Source organism: Rhipicephalus sanguineus, chromosome 6 (assembly GCF_013339695.2).
Source record: "Rhipicephalus sanguineus isolate Rsan-2018 chromosome 6, BIME_Rsan_1.4, whole genome shotgun sequence".
Taxonomy (NCBI): Eukaryota; Metazoa; Arthropoda; class Arachnida; order Ixodida; family Ixodidae; genus Rhipicephalus; species Rhipicephalus sanguineus.
Window position 1 is genome coordinate 16,921,117 of NC_051181.1, and position 17,929 is coordinate 16,939,045.

The 17,929-nt window shown below is 45.6% G+C and overlaps 1 protein-coding gene across 1 annotated transcript in view; it reads left to right on the forward strand.

The window, feature by feature from the left end:
* Positions 1–16,890, forward strand: part of LOC119395618 (ribonuclease ZC3H12A) — a 310,368-nt gene extending 293,478 nt beyond the window's left edge. Inside the window, exon 9 of the mRNA XM_037662598.2 lies at positions 8,303–16,890. Coding sequence (XP_037518526.1) covers positions 8,303–8,603 — 301 coding nt within the window. The 3' untranslated portion in view covers positions 8,604–16,890. The remainder of the gene's footprint in view (positions 1–8,302) is intronic.
* Positions 16,891–17,929: the final 1,039 nt, after the last annotated feature.

Below are 17,929 nucleotides of genomic sequence, written 5' to 3' on the forward strand. Positions count from 1 at the left end.
ACCAGAAAAGAGCGAAGGCGAGGTGGCGGCCGTCGATGAACGTGCCATTATGCCTTATAGCCGACAACCTTATCACAGTCATCTGTAGATATCTGCTTGGCTGCACGTGTGGCGTACGCCGTACACTGCGGATTGACGGTGGTACTAGGATACGAGCGCGCCATGCTTAGCCATGCTGCCGTTCGCAAGTTCGCCACCGCCGCGTCGTGCGAGACCGCTTTAAAGTGCGCATCGCTTTGTAGAAACAAAAGTAGCTCGCTGTTGCTGAGCGACGCGGGCACCGAGAAACGTCCATGCACTGACAGCGATCGTATACTGCGTTTGACTTGGTGACAACTGAAGTGCGCCGCGCATCGTCGTGCAGGGCCGCAAGAGCACCGCGGAGACGTAGAGTGTGCGTTGCTTGGAAAATGCTTGTTTTCGCTGGTTTTCGCCGCGTTGAACGAAGAGGCTAGTCGGTGCACCCGTGCACGGTCCGGAGTGAAGCAAGCACGAAGAACGTATACAAACGCGCGCATACGGCATACAGCAAGCGGCCCGGCAGTGACTCCGCGACCCGAGTAGGCGACGCGCTGAACTAGCCAGAGATGATCGGCTCCACGGCGCGATACCGCGCTTCGGTGAAACGGTGTCAGGTCACTGCAAAGGCGGTTAATTCACTCGTGAGCACGCAGCGGGCGTAGCTTCATGACGCGAAAAGGCTTAGCTTGTCACCGAAGGGGTTGTTAGCACTTTAATAAAAGTGCACAAAGAAAATAAAAAAACACAGCTTGGCCGCTAAGCGCACGTTTTTAAGGGTGAGTCCATATACAACGAACTACTGATATAACGACCACTTTTCGCGACACTTTCGAGTTCGTTATAAACGGGTTCGACTGTATTAACGAGATCAGCTGTTTGTTCAGCCATGCCTGCTAAGCTTAACACGCTTAGAATTTCATAATGTTTCTTGGAAATAATACAGTATAGAGGTATTCCACCACCCCTAATCACGAAAATGCAGCGGCACTATCGTCGGGTACTTAGCTTCTTGCAGTAGGCAAAACCCGCTGTGGCTACCGCAGTTGCTGCTGTGTTTTTGCTGGTGCGTGTGCTGTTTCCGTCGTGCAAAGAAGAAAAAAACCGTGTACCGACGAGCTGCATTGTGTTCACTTACGCAGAAAGGCAAAAAAAAAAATTGGAATAAGTTTTTGTCGGTTCTTTTTTTACGTAGACCATCGCAAGAAATTAGCTGTAGCTGCAAAACATGAGAACTCGTCTGCGACACCGGCTCATCGATTACGTGGCAAAAGCTGAGCAGTTTGCACAGCTTGTTTTATCTAACAAAGACAATTAGCTTTGTCAACGTAATATCCCACGCAACCTTTTTTTGGCCTTGTGTGTAGCCATAGTGAGCATGCTTACCTCAGAGCACAAATAGCAAGCGGTGTGGATAGCTTCATTCAGCATGGTTCCAGACTGCAGAAGTCAGACGGGTCTTAGGGATCTTGTAGTATTCGCATGAATTAAAGGTGTGGCCCGGTTCGTTAACACAGCAGCGAACGAAAGGAGTACGACTTTGGCTATTAACTGTGGACATATCTACTAGCGCGAAAAACACAAAGGACGAGGTAAAGACGGCAGACAGGACACAGCGCTAACTTCAACTGATCTTTTACTTCCACAAGACACAAGAAATCACAAGCTGCGCAGGAGGCTGCGCCACACGGAAGAAAACAGCCAAAAACGCCCCCATAAACGTAACTACATTTTTTTACTTTCACATGCCCTAAGTTGATGAATCGTGTGATAACTAATCCAACGGTTCTATGCGCAGATTACGGTTCAAGTATGCGCACTCCTTGTTGCTGAGGGCCAGCGATGGTGCGCTTACACACCGATCACCCGCTTTTTTTATGCAGAAGGCCTCGTAGATCTCTCTGTCTGATTAGCGCTGTGTCCTGTCTGCCGTCTTTACCTCGTCCTTTGTGTTTTTCGCGCTAGTAGATATGTCCACAGTTAATTCGCACCAACTAGCCCAACTCACTTCTCTAAGACTTTGGCTATGCTTTTCCAAATTGTATGCGGGTGCTATGACACATCTGACACAAGTGCATTGGACATGGCTGTTCTGGCTGCAATGCACATTATAGGGCCCCTAAACTACCTCCGATATTTTTTCAAACATTTCAAGTAAACACGTGCATCGTGTGCAGAATGCTATCACCAAGGAGGTTGAAAAAAAGAGGGTGAAGCCTGGGAAACCGGTTCGCAGCCATCTTGCTCCAGGCAAGAGGGAGCACAGCTTGAGTGCGAGCAGCGTAATTAGGAGCTTCTGCGGGGGCGTTGCAGCATGAGAACGGGACAGTTAGTGTCACTAATATGGCCCATTTTTTTTTGTCCTACAAGATTGAAGAAGGCAGTTTCTTACGCCATAATACATGGGCCGAAGCGTACCTGATAACACGTAGAATTCGCTTCCAGCATTTCCGAAATGAAGCAAATAGTGGAGCCAATAAGTCGTACATAAAGTTTTATTCAGCCCCGGCTTTCATACAACTTCAAAAGGAAAAAGAAGCATATACAGTGTGGTTTATACGTGAATCGATAAGCAACAAATCCCACAAGAAGTTCAAAATGCATCATAATGCAGGCAGTCACGAAACTAACCATATGAAACACGCGCCCTTAAAAAAATAAACACAGCAAAAGAAGAGATACGAAAGAAGATTAATTGACTAGCTTGCTGCAGCTCTTGTTTACGCTCGTTTACAAAATTTTTAAAATAACAGTTCTTGTCAGCTGTGTTCTTACTCCGCTCTGGGAGCTTTAAGTGCGAAGCATTTCTTAGCGAACCTCTGGCACATTGAGCGCTTCTATCTACTTATCTATAGGTCTATCTATCTATCTAGCTGCCTACGTCTGGGTGCAGCAGGACTGAAAGTTGGGCTAGTTGGTGATACATAATGGGCAAAAAATAGCACGCAGACGGATGGGACGAAGAAAGGTATACACAGAACAAGCGCTTGTTCTGTGTATACCTTTCTTCGTCCCATCCGTCTGCGCGCTGTTTTTTGCCCATTACGTCTGGGTGCTCTCATGAGCGCATCCTTAACTTGGTGTAAACCAAAATAAGCATGGGAGGGTAAGGGGATTCGACGAATATGACTGTCGGGTCATGACCCGAATAACATGAAAATCCTGTCGCGTACGTCGACAAACCCTTTCCTCCAGACACATGTGGCACATACCCATTTACCACGGGCCGCGGTGTACGGGTATGCGCCACATGTGATTGACAGTTTATATCTACCCAGGAACGGCAAGAACAGACATTGGTAATTTAAATGCGAGAGCGTTAAGAACAACCGACATCGCCAGCGTTGACCTGACGAATTGAAAGGATAAATATTAGTATGACAGCAGGAATCGAGCCCAAGCATTCCGCGTGGCAATCAGGTATTCTACCAGAGAGCCACCAGAGTCGATGCCTCTCCGCTTTATTCGCTTAATCTCTGGCATGAGCACGCTGCGCTGTTTCGGCACCTTGCCTTCTTTGGCTTCTCACAGTGCTGTACATCATATATAGCGCAGCCATGCCATCATGCTACTACCATGAGGCAAGCGCAGCTGCACGAGTGCACTCTGCCAGCTGCGCCATCTTCATTTTTTGTCGGCATTATTTTTGTTTACATAAGGACGAAAGACACTCAAAATACCCTCCTTGGGAACGCATGGGCTAGAGGTAAACAGAATCACTTAAAAAAAAAAATCTGGCAGATCCCATTATCTGTGGCAATTGATGTAATACGAAGCAGTCAGCAAGGAGCTGCATACATCGCTTTGCTTGCCTTTGAGGCAAATGAAGTCATTCATGTCATGGCATGTAGTTCACTGTCGCATGTTTGCCATGCATGCATGCATGTACAATCTGGTATATACTGTGCTAATAAAACATATATCCTAGTAATATACAACACATGACCTGTCATTTATGTTCGTCACACATTCATGTCATGCCACACCAATTTTGGTGCATATCCAGTTATCAAAATGTCTGGAAGCGCACCAAGACTGTCATGTAAATCATGTTGTACATGACATGCATATCATGATTTGCATGTTAGGACCTGTTCATTATACAGTCATGTCACACCACAATTTTGGTATATATTCAGTGAATGAAGCGGCCACGAGCGCTTCAAGTTAATGTCTCATATAGGTCGTGCCGTTCATGACATGCATGCCATGATTTTAATGTTACTACTTGTCATTTATGTCGTCATACAATCACGTCGCATAATACCAATTTGGCATATATCAAGCAGCAAAACGGCCGCGAGCGCACCATGAGCATGGCATGTAAGTTATGCCGTACATGTCATGCATGTCATGATTTTCACGTTACCACCTATCATTTATGTTTGTCATACAGTCACGTCGCGTAATATCAATTTTGGTATATATATCAAGTTGGTGAAACGGCCGCGAGTGCACCATGAGCATGGCATGTAAGTTATGCCGTACATGACATCCATGTCATGATTTTCATGTTACCACCTGTCATTTATGTTTGTCATACAGTCACGTCGCGTAATATCAATTTTGGTATATATCAAGTTGGTGAAACGGCCGCGAGTGCACCATGAGCATGGCATGTAAGTTATGCCGTACATGACACCCATGTCATGATTTTCACGTTACCACCTATCATTTATGTTTGTGATACAGTCACGTCGCGTAATATCAATTTTGGTATATATCAAGTTGGTGAAACGGCCGCGAGTGCACCATGAGCATGGCATGTAAGTTATGCCGTACATGTCATGCATGTCATGATTTTCACGTTACCACCTATCATTTATGTTTGTCATACAGTCACGTCGCGTAATACCAATTTGGCATATACAGTCAAACCCCGCTACAACGAAATTGACGGTGCTCGGAAAAATGTTCGTTGAAGCGAACATTTCGTTGTAGTGAAATCGAAAAAAATATGGCTGACCTGAGCTAGTAGAACAGTGAAACTTTTATTTCCAATATTCAAAAAGTGTCTGCTGCTTCCTTTGCGTCCCCAACAGCGTTACGACGCGATTCTCATATATGCATAGCGACGCCACGTTGAAAAGCACGCAGAAACAACGGCTTCCGCGAACGAATCAAACAAGCACGGGCGCGCAACACGAACTGCACAGTTGCACCAACACGCTAACACTAGCTATTCGACGACAACGGCGACATGCAGGCGTGCTATCGCGGAGCGATGACTTACGCCTTATGCTATGCTATTCTTATCCACCACTCGCGGCTGGCTGATCCCGTTGATAACGCGGACGAATTGTTGCTCCGACCACCGGTCGCACTCGCCAAGCACGAAAAGCATTGGCATTGGAAAAGGCACCATTCCGCGACTGCACCCCAGGGCTACTCGCGTTGATAACGCGGATGTGGCGGATGTACCGTCGCTCTGACCACTAGCGAAGCGCGAAAAGCACGAAAAGTATTGGAAAAGCATCGGAAAAACTATCGTTTCGCGATTGCACTGATTGCACCCCAGTGCCGACAACTGAGCTTTGGCTTCGGATTGTCTGCGACTCAGAAGCAACTCAAGCCAGTTGCGAAAGCAGGGCAGTCTGATCGCCGTCGCTATCAAGCAATGGCGGCCCCCATGCTCAGTCAACAGCGGCGGTTTCTGGTGGTTCCAACACGCGATTCAGACTTTGAATTCGTATTTTTATGTTCTAAAATGCATCAAAATGTCCGAGATTGTGTTTATTGCACGGTAAATTAAATTTTTGAGCCCCGGATGGCATCGTCAAATTTCGTTGAAGCGGAACGGCAGCAGAAAAAGTGTTCGTTGTGGCGAGCATATTTATGCATTGACTCCTATGGACTGTTGACGGGGAACCGAGAATTTTTCGTTGTACCGGAAATTTCGTTGAAGCGGAGTTCGTTGTAGCGGAGTTCGACTGTATCAAGCAGCAAAACGGCCGCGAGCGCACCATGAGCGTGGCATGTAAGTTATGCCGTACATGTCATGCATGTCATGATTTTCACGTTACAACCTATCATTTATGTTTCTCATACAGTCACGTCGCGTAATATCAATTTTGGTATATATCAAGTTGGTGAAACGGCCGCGAGTGCACCATGAGCATGGCATGTAAGTTATGCCGTACATGACATCCATGTCATGATTTTCATGTTACCACCTGTCATTTATGTTAGTCATACAGTCATGTCACGCGGTACCAATTTTGTGTATATCAAGCTAGCGAAATGGCCACGAGCGCACCATGAATGTGGCATGCAAGTCATGCCGTACATGACATGCATGTCATGATTTTCCTGTTACCACCTATCATTTATGTTTGTCATACAGTCACGTCGCGTAATATCAATTTTGGTATATATCAAGTTGGTGAAACGGCCGCGAGTGCACCATGAGCATGGCATGTAAGTTATGCCGTGCATGACATCCATGTCATGATTTTCATGTTACCACCTGTCATGTATGTTAGTCATACAGTCATGTCACGCAGTACCAATTTTGTGTATATCAAGCTAGCGAAATAGCCACGAGCGCACCATGAATGTGGCATGCAAGTCATGCCGTACATGACATGCATGTCATGATTTTCCTGTCACCACCTATCATTTATGTTTGTCATACAGTCACATTACGCAATACCAATTTTGGTATATATCAAGCTAGCAAAAATGCCGCGAGCGCACCATGAGCGTGGCATGCAAGTCATGCCGTACATGACATGCATGTCATGATTTGCATGTTACGACCTGTCAGTTATGTTCATACTCTTGTCACGCGATACCAATTTTGGTATACATATACAATTAACGAAACGGCCACAAGAGCACCAAGACCATGGCATGTAAATCTTGTTGTTCATGACATGCATGTCATGATTTTTTTGTTATGACCTGTCATTTGTGTTTGTCATACAGTCATGTTATGCCATACCGATTTTGGTACATAACCCATTAACGACACAGCCACGAGAGCACAATGTCTCAGGTAGCTAGATAGATACATACGCTCAATGTCGCAAAAGTTCACTAAGAAATGCTTTGCATTTAAAAAGGAAGTCATGATGGGCATCTTATGCACATCACCCTCTTTATGGTTTCGCCACGTTTCTCCGAGCGCAATAGGCACTGCAAGAATATAGCTCGTTCATAGCAGTTGCCAAATAGCACTTGCACTTCTAATACGCAAAGGAGTTTTGCCTGCGTGTTTCACGGGCACAGCATCTTCTATTCCACTAAACAACTAGTTCCACCTCCGTTTACCTCGAATGACGGTCACATGCACCATTGCATGGGACATTACGTAAATCTACCACAAAAATACCATATTTTTCCCCATATAACCCACCCCCTCTACAAAAAGAAAAAATATGCATATAACCCCTGCATATAACCCACTTTTTAAGCACATTTCTCCGTTTCTTGGTGTGGGTTATATGCAAGAAAATATGGTGTGCATGTATGGTACGTCTCACCTCAAGAGTGATACCTCAAGATGGCCTGTTTGGCTTTTGCACGATCAGTCTTTTTATTTCTCAGCTGCCAATTGAGCGATGCAGGCCTGGCAGCCCAGCTTCACTAGCACATCGGCACATGTGGGTGTTCATTGATCGCGTACACTGAGTTTTAAATGTGCAGCATGTTATGGAAAGTAAACTTCGCTTGAATAATTGTGAGACAGCTTTGAATATTCTATATATAAGCATAGTTCACTCTACCCGGGTTTATTATACACAGGTTTACCTGAATAACTGCCAGTTGGGCGTGTTGGTATACATTCATGATGGTGAAGTGCTAAAAGAAACGGAGACTTACGAAGAACACAGGACGCAGCGCTTCACTAGTTAGCGCTGTGTTCTTTGTAAGTCTCCGTTTCTTTTAGCGCTTCACCATCATGAGGTTTACCTGTAGTCTATTTGCATTTGTGGCTGGCCCGACTACTATATGCTGTACTGTGCACCTTTGGTGTAATCATGCCATGAAACAAAATGGTGCCACATGAAAACTTCCTTATACTGTGCATCATCACTGGGAATAAAGTGAGCGTGATACATTTACACATCTAGTGCATACAAAATATGTCACAACAAAGCAGATTTATGTGGATATCATCATAGATTATGATAACAGCAGCACAGCTGCACCATAATCGACTGTTACTTATTTTTGTGTCAGATTCAGTACTGTTTACTGTGCCAACGCATGGATTCTAATCGATGAACCGTGTACAAATTTTGGATGACCTTCAGTGGCCACTGCTAAACTTGTGGTGCAGGTTGGACGCATTCCCGCTGGCGGGTGCGGCCACACCGCTGCCCCCTGGTCCCCCATTCCCATCTTTCTCGGCCCTGACTGGCACCGGTGGCTGGGGGGCCCTGCCGATGGGCAGGCCACCCCCGCCGCTTGAAGTGGGTGCACTGCCGCCAGACACGGCCAGCCCCCGTTATCGCCTCTACTACCACCTGTCGTCCATCTTTCCTGAGGAGCAGGTGCGTGCCGCCATGGACCTTTGCCCTGAGGAGACCAACCCGCAGAAGGTGTGCGCCGCCATCCTCGCCATGTTCCCCAAGGGTTAACCACTCCTTGGCAGATGGATAGTATTGCCATTTTTGTTTCTTGCCAGGGCACGGTGTTGCAGAGTTGGGTGGATTGTGCATTGCTGCAGTCTTGTTTCTCTGCCACCACAGTTCCTCAGTCCTGGGAGCACTTCCTAATCGGGAGGACGAAACGCTCCACTCGAATGTTGCGGTGGCAATGGTTGTTGTGTGCGGTGCCTCTCAGAGAATGCCGCAAATGTAAGTGAGTGTGCGTGTACAGCTGTCCCCCGACGACCTCCAAGCCCAAGTTCTGGTTGGCATCTGTTCTAGAAGACCACTGCAGGAAATTTCAATGTTCCTGTCAGTGAGCCTGCAAGTGTCTACAACCTATTTCATGGGTGTGAGGATATCTCCCCTGGGGCAGCTCAAAGGAAGCTTCCCTGTTTAGCCCATTGTACGTGATGCTCTCAGGTATGTTTGCATAGGAAGGGTTTATTCACATTTTTCTCTTCGAAAAGTCTGCGCTTGCATTGTGTTGATCTGCAGCGCACTGTCAGCACAGTCCCTGTCATTTCCTGCACTCGTTCAGACCGAGGCTGTTACCATTAATGTGAGGCCCAGTCGTGACAAAGGTGTGCAGAGATTTGTTAATAGCAAGGTGTAGTGAACAATACTGTCTGAGCCATATTATTTATTAAGTAGTGCACGAGCTACGTTTGCTGTTGGGCTTGACTCTAATGAATCAAACGGCGCAAGTAAACGACCAGGACCCAGAATGGGAACACACAAGAGCATTGTTGTGTGTTCCCGTTCTGTGTCCTGGGATGCAATCGCAGAATGATGCCTTTTCCGATGCCAATGCTTTTCATGCTTTTCGCGCTTGCCAGTGGTCAGAGCAATGGTTCGTCCGCGTTATCAACGGGATCAGCTAGCCGCGAGTGGTGGATGATAAGAATAGCATAGAATAAAGCATAAGCTCCACAATAGCATGCCTGGTCGCTTAAGTGCGCTGTTTGATTCATAATGCTATACCAACAAGCCCAAATTCTCAATATTGTAAACTTGACCATTAGCTGTGACATGTTGAGTCATTGATAGACGCAGCCTAACTACACTCGGCAGCGTGCATTCACACCCTCACTGGCAGCACACCGACGGTACTGTTGGCCACATACTTGAGCACTGCTCTCAAAGACGTCTTGTTTGCTCGCCATATCACACTGCAGCTTGGTGCACGTTTGTCCAACAAAAAGGCACCATACTTGCAGTTGATTAACCCTGCAAATCAGGTTTGCATTCGCAACCTGATCTCTACGGCCTTGGCCGTCATTGTTGTCTACATTCCTCCTCACCTGTGCACAGGGGGCAACACAGCCCATTGAATCAGACACAGCTTCAAAATTGATGCCATGTTCTGTGGTGCAATGCCAAATCTGATGTGGCATTCCAACATATGACATGTTCTCGGTGCCTAGTGAGCTTGGAAACAATCTTGTTGATGTGTGAACACTCCTTAATGATACCTAGGCACAGCAAGCTCTGAAGCCTATGCGTTTGTGGCCACAAATGCAGTCACTTCGCTGTACATTGGGTGGATAGAGAGGACTTGATTGAGCCTTTTGTGGACAAAATGTCTTTTGTGGAGGAGTGACATCTTCAGTGGCTGTGCCATGTTTTCTTGTCATTAGCTGAGCAGTAGGTGTTGGGACATCATGCTAACAGTTGCCATATGTGATCTTCCGGGGGTGGGCAAAACACTCATAGGCGTCTCGTGAAATCAAAGTGGACTGTTGCCAAAAAAATCTCCAGGGGCATGCAAACTTTTGCAAAGGTTTGCTTTTTTTTTTTTGCTAGGAGGGAACATTTCTCAGTGGTTTGTTTTCTGCTTGCAAGTTCTTGTGCCATCTTTCTGATACGTTGCCTCATGAACAGAACTGCAAGTTGAAAGTTAGCTTCTTTTCCATGTTGGCGGGTTTTGGCCTGGCTTTTCTCTCACCTTCACTTTGGAGGACCAGTACATAACAATGGATGTTGCATTGCTACTGCCACAGTAATGCGTCGGAGACGAGTTTTTCAAAGTTGACATACACATACAAACAGCGTCGCTATTTTTTTCCTTTCTCTTTCTTACGGCAGGCCTTCCATGGTCATTTTTACATTTGTACGTCGTGTCTCTCGTGTCAGATGTGCAATGCGTTTTGCTGTCGGCACATCTTGCAATTTTTTATGGCAAGTGTTTCCATTCTCTCTGATGCCCCAGATTAACATTCTGATGCAAGAGTTCTGCTAACATGCAACTTTGGCTGTGTGCAAGAATTAATGGGAATCTCTTACGAGTCTGCTGTAATGCTGCATATAGGTGCTTTCCTTGAATGCAGCCGACAAAGCGGCTAGACAAAGTGGTTCATTCACAAGGGCTGAAACATCCGAGAGGGCAGTTTGTTACAAAATGCTGGGGCCCTTGTCTTCAGGCACAGGCAGCGCATTGATGAGTCTTGTATGTCCTGGCTGAGAAGAGGCAGGCCACGGGTTTCAAATCCTGCCACCGCTGGCTACCAATCGGTAGAAGTGGGTGCGAGCATGCCTTGGTTTAGCACCGAGCTGTTCTTTGGGGTACCAACCGCTCGAGGACGCACCGCTTCCCCAGTCGAAACAGTGTGAAAAGCTGACTTGGGCAAAGGGTATAGCAGGGTTTTTATGCTTAATTTTTAGTAAGATGAGGTATTGGGTGGGTTGTGTAACGGGTGAACTAACTGAACAGAACGGTTGTCGAGGGAGTACAGCGGGGAAATATGTTGTGTGATGAGTGTGGGAAAGCTGCATCTCGAGGCTTGGTCATGTCTCACATCCAGCAGCGCACAGGACGAAACACAGAGAGGGTGAAGTAAAGCCCCTGAAACTTTGTACGCTTTGGCACTCCTCTCCGAGGCAGAGTTTGTTTTTGCTCTCGTTTGCCATTGGTGCTCCAGATATCTCTGGGTGCTGGCGCATGTATCATGTGTAGGCATCGTTGCTGCTCCATGCGTGTTGTCTTGCAACATTGTTTACAAGATTGGCATCACTTTTCATCGCCATGAGTGGGTGCTGCACTTTCGGAGGCCGAAACAGATTTCACAATAGCAAAAAGCTCCTCGTGACACCATGCTGTAGGCACAACAAGTTACAAGGAAAGACATTGGAATGGAGAAATTCAGGCCGATATCTTTGACTCGAGTTAATTAAGTTATGAGTTTGTTAATGCTTGTTGGTGGGCTAGTTTGTTCTCAAGCATTGTAATGAAAGACAGGGACGGAAAGGGTCACACACAGGAGCGCTCATGTGTGTGCCCCTTTTCGTCCTCCTGCGCGGTTACAAAGTTATGAGTATCTCAGCGTAGTACATTTCACGGTTTGCACAATTTGCTGCGTGCTATAACATTGTAAACAGGTTAAATTTCACTGAGCACGTCAGTGTTTCTCTTGGCCGCTCTAGGCCAGCTTCCACGGGATCTTTACTTTGTATCACTGTCTGCTTTTTGTGTGCTTAACACATAGAGTTTCATACTATATAACCTAGAGGGTAATCTGGTGACAGCCAGATACGTCCCACTTTTCCGTCTGCAGAAAAAATGTTCTCCCACATCACCCATTGAAATTAAAGCAACGTTAAGTCTTACCAGAGTCTTTGTAACTTTCGAGGAAAATTCTTTTACCACGCTTTCGAAGGACGAAAGTAGTGTTACAATGGTGTTGAATTTCTATCAATCTTTTATGATAGGTTTTGAATTTTCCTCTTCTTCAGATAAAAAGAACCTACCAATCTAAATGTCGGATAATTTCCTCTTTTTCTGGTTTTTCAGAGGCGATTTTAGCTCCCAGTCAGCACGTGTTTTTGTAAATTTGCGCAATAACTTGACCGATAAATGCATCAAAACGCAGTCCCCTGCGAAATTGCCACGCTCAGCGTAATTGCGGATATTAGTGCTTGGAAATATTTTTGTTGATATCATATACCTCTCACAGCCAAAGCAAAGGCAGGCAAATGGACAAAATAAAATGGTTGGTGCATGTGGTGAAGTAAGCTTTACAGGAACAGACCACGGGGCTATCAAGGCTCGCAAGAGGCGCAGGTGTTGTTCTACTGCTGGAAATGAAGTCCGCACAATGGCCGAAGCAAGCAGTACAGAGTACCACTTGCTTCGGCCGTTTCATCCCAAATACCCATTGATGAAATTGCGAGATGGTGCCTTCGTGAGTCAGTGGGACCATGTTCTCCCACTTTTTGAAAACACTCTCACGAGTCAGTGGGACACATATGTCCCACTTTTTTTCAATAAACTACTCGCTTGATTTTGATGAAATTTGCTGTATACTATTTCTTTGCAGTTTTTATCAGTATACCACAGCCGGTTTTTATATCATCGTTTCAAAAATATAGGCAAACCTACAAAGGGTTTCGTACCGCGCGCAGCAGGTGCATCCTCCTGCAATACCTACGGTGTTCTCTGGTGTGGGTGCGTGTTGGGGTGTCTTTGTTGTTGAAAGTGGCTGGAACGCACTAGGTTTGCTGCGACTTTGTGGCTTTACAGGTTGCATTTGACAGTTTTAGCAAAGCGTCGTTCACTCACCGGTACGCACTGATGTAGTGTCCCAAAATCTACGCAGTTCCCTGCATAGATTACTTTTATATATATATAATTGCGCCTTGCCAAGGCGCCGTCAACTTGGCTGCCAAACGACAACGAAACAAAGTGGACGCACCGCCATGCTCCGCCAGCGTGAGTGTGAGCCATGCGTATACAAGGATCAACTCCGCTGAATCTGCTTTACAGTGGAGGGAGAGATGCGTTGTACGTACCGCTGCTCTCACAATCGTTCAGCACACGGGCAGACGCACCTGGCGTCTCAGCAAAAATATGTTTAGTGTTTCTCGCTCAATACAGTATTTCTAATTTCCATTAATAAATTTGTACTTTCGAGAGAAAAACACACATGTTTGTTCTCACTGTTGTTAAAAAAATAATTCGTGATTGGTAATGCGAAATCTGGAATGCAATTGCAAAGCAATGCATAATACCCTGGTGGAAATTTGTATCGGTTTCGCTTTAATCTCACGGTCACGTAAACTTGCTCCAATGAATTTTACATACGGAAGAATTAAGTTAGCCAAGCTTTAATTTCATATCATTTTGTTTAAAGCTCAGTAAACCAGCGTTGCGAACCTGAAGAATGAAATCCATCCGAAGCAGACCTGAGGCGTGTACTTCCCATCATTCCCATGGTGGTTGAAGCGCCGCTCAAGGAGCCCGCGTAGACGCTAGCACCGATGCCCCTCTAGGTAGTATAGTATGGAACTCTATGGCTTAATGTTATACATGCCAAATGGCTCAAAGTCGTGGTTATACTTTGTGTGCCCAACATTATAAACGCCGACTTACTAATTTACGGGCAGGCATGGGCAGGTCCGAGAATCGGTTTATGGTACTTTAGAAACTCAGCCCAATTTTTGTTTTTTTATGACAAAACATGGGGCTCAGGTGTGAAATCTCACCCCAGGATTGCACATTTGTGCCTCTTTTTACAGCTAATTGGGCTTTTTGGCTCTTTATCCCTGACGGTGCAATTGGGAGAGAAAAGTAGATTACGTACCTTTGCATAAGGTGTGAGCCCGACCGAGATACGTGGCGGAATCGTTGCCAGACAATGGCACAAGCCTTGGACGTACGATTTCGCACCGCACACTGCTGTTGACGTTGATGCGTTAAAACAATAATAGTGCCCACCATCTGTGCGTGTCTGCATGTTTGGTACAAACATTGGCATGTAAGCAGTACTGAAGCTGTAACACCCTTCCGAATTTTTGGCGCAGCTGCCACTCGTGCTTCCTGCCAGCCTTCGTGAGTCATAACTGATATACCCTGCAAATTCACCTGGCAAGATCGACGAGGATTATCTAGGTTCCAGAGGGTTTGCCGTATACCATGATGTAAACGTTCAGTCTTGAATGTATAATTTACAACGATTCGCAACAGGACCTGGTGATACGGACTCTTCACAAAAGTTGCGCACTGAATTGTAGCGTGCACAGTACCTTTGGACATGTCATGGGCCACCGTTACGCCAGTTGAGACACTTTCATTGCAGCAGAATAGCTGTCAAAACAGTAGAAAAGTGCAGTTAATATACGGAGAAATTTTGTGCCGTGAATGAGATGCTAGAATGCAAGTGTGAATTGTAGTGCGCGCTCTGCGAAATGTCTGCTGTGCTGGTAATGCTCGACGTCCCCACGTGGGAGGCCTAGGCCAAGGAACTTAAATTGCTGGTTGATAATAAAGTTTATTCCTCCCTCCCTGGTAATGCTGGCGCAGTGCTGGTAGTGCCACAGTCGTAGAGGGAGAACAGGGTGTCGCTACTGGACCAAGTTTTAGGGGCTTCAGGATGAAACGACCTCGCATTGCGGCCACTGCTGCCATTTTTCATGCCACATTCTGAGCATGCCTATTGACTAGTGCGTAGAAGAGTGAAGCAGCATACTTTGTGACATCACTGCCAGGGTTGACAGTAAGCTTGCCTTGAACACCAGAGTGTTTGCACCTAATACGCTGCAGCGTTTGATGTGATATCTGCAGATGCTGAGCTGACCGAAGAGATAAGGATTTGAAAGACCTTTTTTTTTTTTAGAATGCACCAATGAAGCGAGTGTTGTGTACAGCTGCTGGGCCTTGGCGTTCAGAGCACCCTTGTGATGAGATTACTTCGCAATCCACTCCATCCCAACTGCAAAAATAATAATAATCGAGGGTCGTGTACAGCACAGCAGCCCTCCTCTATCTAGAGTGCGGCTCTGCAGTTTTTTGCACTGTGTCTTGGGCTGAACAAAGCATTGTGTGAATGTGTGCGAGTTTGTACATTTATATGCTTACACTGCGTCACAAAAGAATACTATGAGATAGGAATTACCAATGTTTGTTATTGTGTATACAAGTGTTGTCTTTGGTGGTTGCACATTTTTTTAGAAGCAAGTGGCTGTTCTCAACATGCTTGTCGAGTATGAACATTGTAAGATGAGGATTTCAGACATTCCTTGGACGAGCACGAGTTGCATTCCCAAGTCTGTTGACAGGTTTTGTTGAAACAGTTGCATTAGCTGGCATGATACAAAAAAATCTTTGTACACTGGGCAAAAGTAAGCAAGAAAATATGAAGCGCTCCTTTATGTGTACAGCTTGAACCATGTTGGCATTGCCACATAGTTGAATTACAAATTTGTGCCTACATAGTTTGGAACAGATGGGCGTGCCATGTGCATGTACAGATAGCAAGAATTGTGGCAAAGCAGCACCATAGGGATGTCACTTTGCCATAGCCTTGTGTTTTTTGTGGACTAAATGATAATTTCCCCTGCGTGATCACCTGTGCCAGACATGCTTTTGTCATTTAATTTAACAGTCAGATGTGATGAATGTGCTAACAGGCTTGTTCTGCAACAAGGTCAAAAACATGCCTCTTACTTTATGCCAACAGTTTGTGTGCCATGTTATCAGTGTTACACATGGGTTGGTGTTGTTCATTCCTTCTGTTAGCCTCCCATCCGTTCTGCACTGTCCTCCTTGACATAGTGGCTGCACTACCAATGGTTGTGTGCAGCTAAGCCCATGACTCAGCATTATTTTGCATATCATTCTGTTGATACCCGTGATGGCTGGTAATTACTCTAGTTTCGGTAGCTTTCTCTCAGTTCAGGAAGAAAGCTGTTAATTTTCTACAGTTTTGGCGTGAGCAGTCCCGTGAAAAAAACAGGAGATGGCACTTCCGATGTGAAGAAGATTATGGATTGCCTTTCTCAAGTGCTGCGAATCTATCCTCTGACCTGCACCATGAAATGGTTTTGATGATACAACAGGCTTTTCAATTAGGACATTTTGCAGCAAGGGCTGGATGATCTGCTTTTTTCTTACCATGATTCTTATTATTTCTCTTAAGTGCTATTTATTACACCTCGATGAAGCGATCCAAGCCATTTTGTAATCCAAGGGATTGTGTGTAGACAGCCTGTGAAGAAAATTTGTGCCAGCCCTCTTAGTTGTTTTATCTGGGAGGTTTGAACCTCTGAAGAAAGAAAATGTTTGCATTGACTACGAAGGCTATTCTTTTTTTCAAGGTCCGATCAGTTGCTAAATAAAAACCAGAGTGAAAATTAAAACTGCTTTACCTGGACATACCAGCTACTTCTCTACATAGTTGCTGTTTCAGCGTGGCACCCGCTTTCCTGTACCCTCCTTTCAGAAGGTCTCTGCTTTCAACCAGTTCTGCAGCTTGCTGTCCTCCCAGCACGTGAGCAAAGAGATCGCGGTATCATGGAGGCACCCTGTTTCCCTTGCTGTCACTCATAAAAGTTGTGCAGCTGCATTGCACCCATGCAGAGAGCGAATTACAGCTGGCACTGGCCGGCCGAGGCATGCGCGCTCACAACTGTGACCTCATGCAGTGGGCACGCATCCTATAGAAATTGTGCAACATATGTGCACCTAGCGTCATCAGATAGATTTTCACTGTGGTTTTTATTTGGTGGCCAATTGGACCTAGGGAAAAAAACAGACCTTGTACTTTTTTTTCCCATCTTGTTGTCTGGACTGGATTCAATGTCTGGTGTAGATGTTGTTGCTTGCTTTTACTCAATGCATTTAGCTGTGTCACCCATCGTAGCTTTGTAATATAGCAGTTTATCTATTTGTTTGTTTCACAGCAGCTGTAAGACTGTGATGTAGAAAATGTTCTGTTTGCAATCTCGTAATTCGGCGCTTTTTCTCTTATTCAAACCTTGCCGATTTTTGTCACTTCAATATCGTTTACATAGATGTCCATACAAATGCAAAATGGGGCTTTTCCAGTTCGATGCACTGTCAACAAGCGGTAGGCTTTCCTTTATAGGAGACTTGGCTTACGTGTCAACACGTAAGCCAAGTCTCCTATAAAGGAAAGCTTGCAGCCTATACCTGCAGATCGAAGTCAGCTGGTACAAACCAATGCATTGACATATGATGCACGGTGGTGGGACCAGAAGTATTTTTTCCTGATGCCAGAAGTGTTTTGCGCTCCACAACTGATTCTTTTTTGCTGTTAATAAAAATTTTGTTTGGACATCCTTAATGGTTTCTGCAGGGCCATCCTCTTGCAGTGCAGCACAAGAATAGCCTCTCGACAAAGCTCACTACTTGCTAAATGCTCGCTAAGGTCACAAGTTATACTTGAAAAAGAGCTCTGGCTTTGTGTCGACATGAACCTCGCTTAAAAATATTAACGAGGGATAAAGATGTATGTGGTTAAACACTGCAGATATATGTAGTCTGCTTTCTGGCCTCCCCTACACGTTTATTTCCAAAAGCA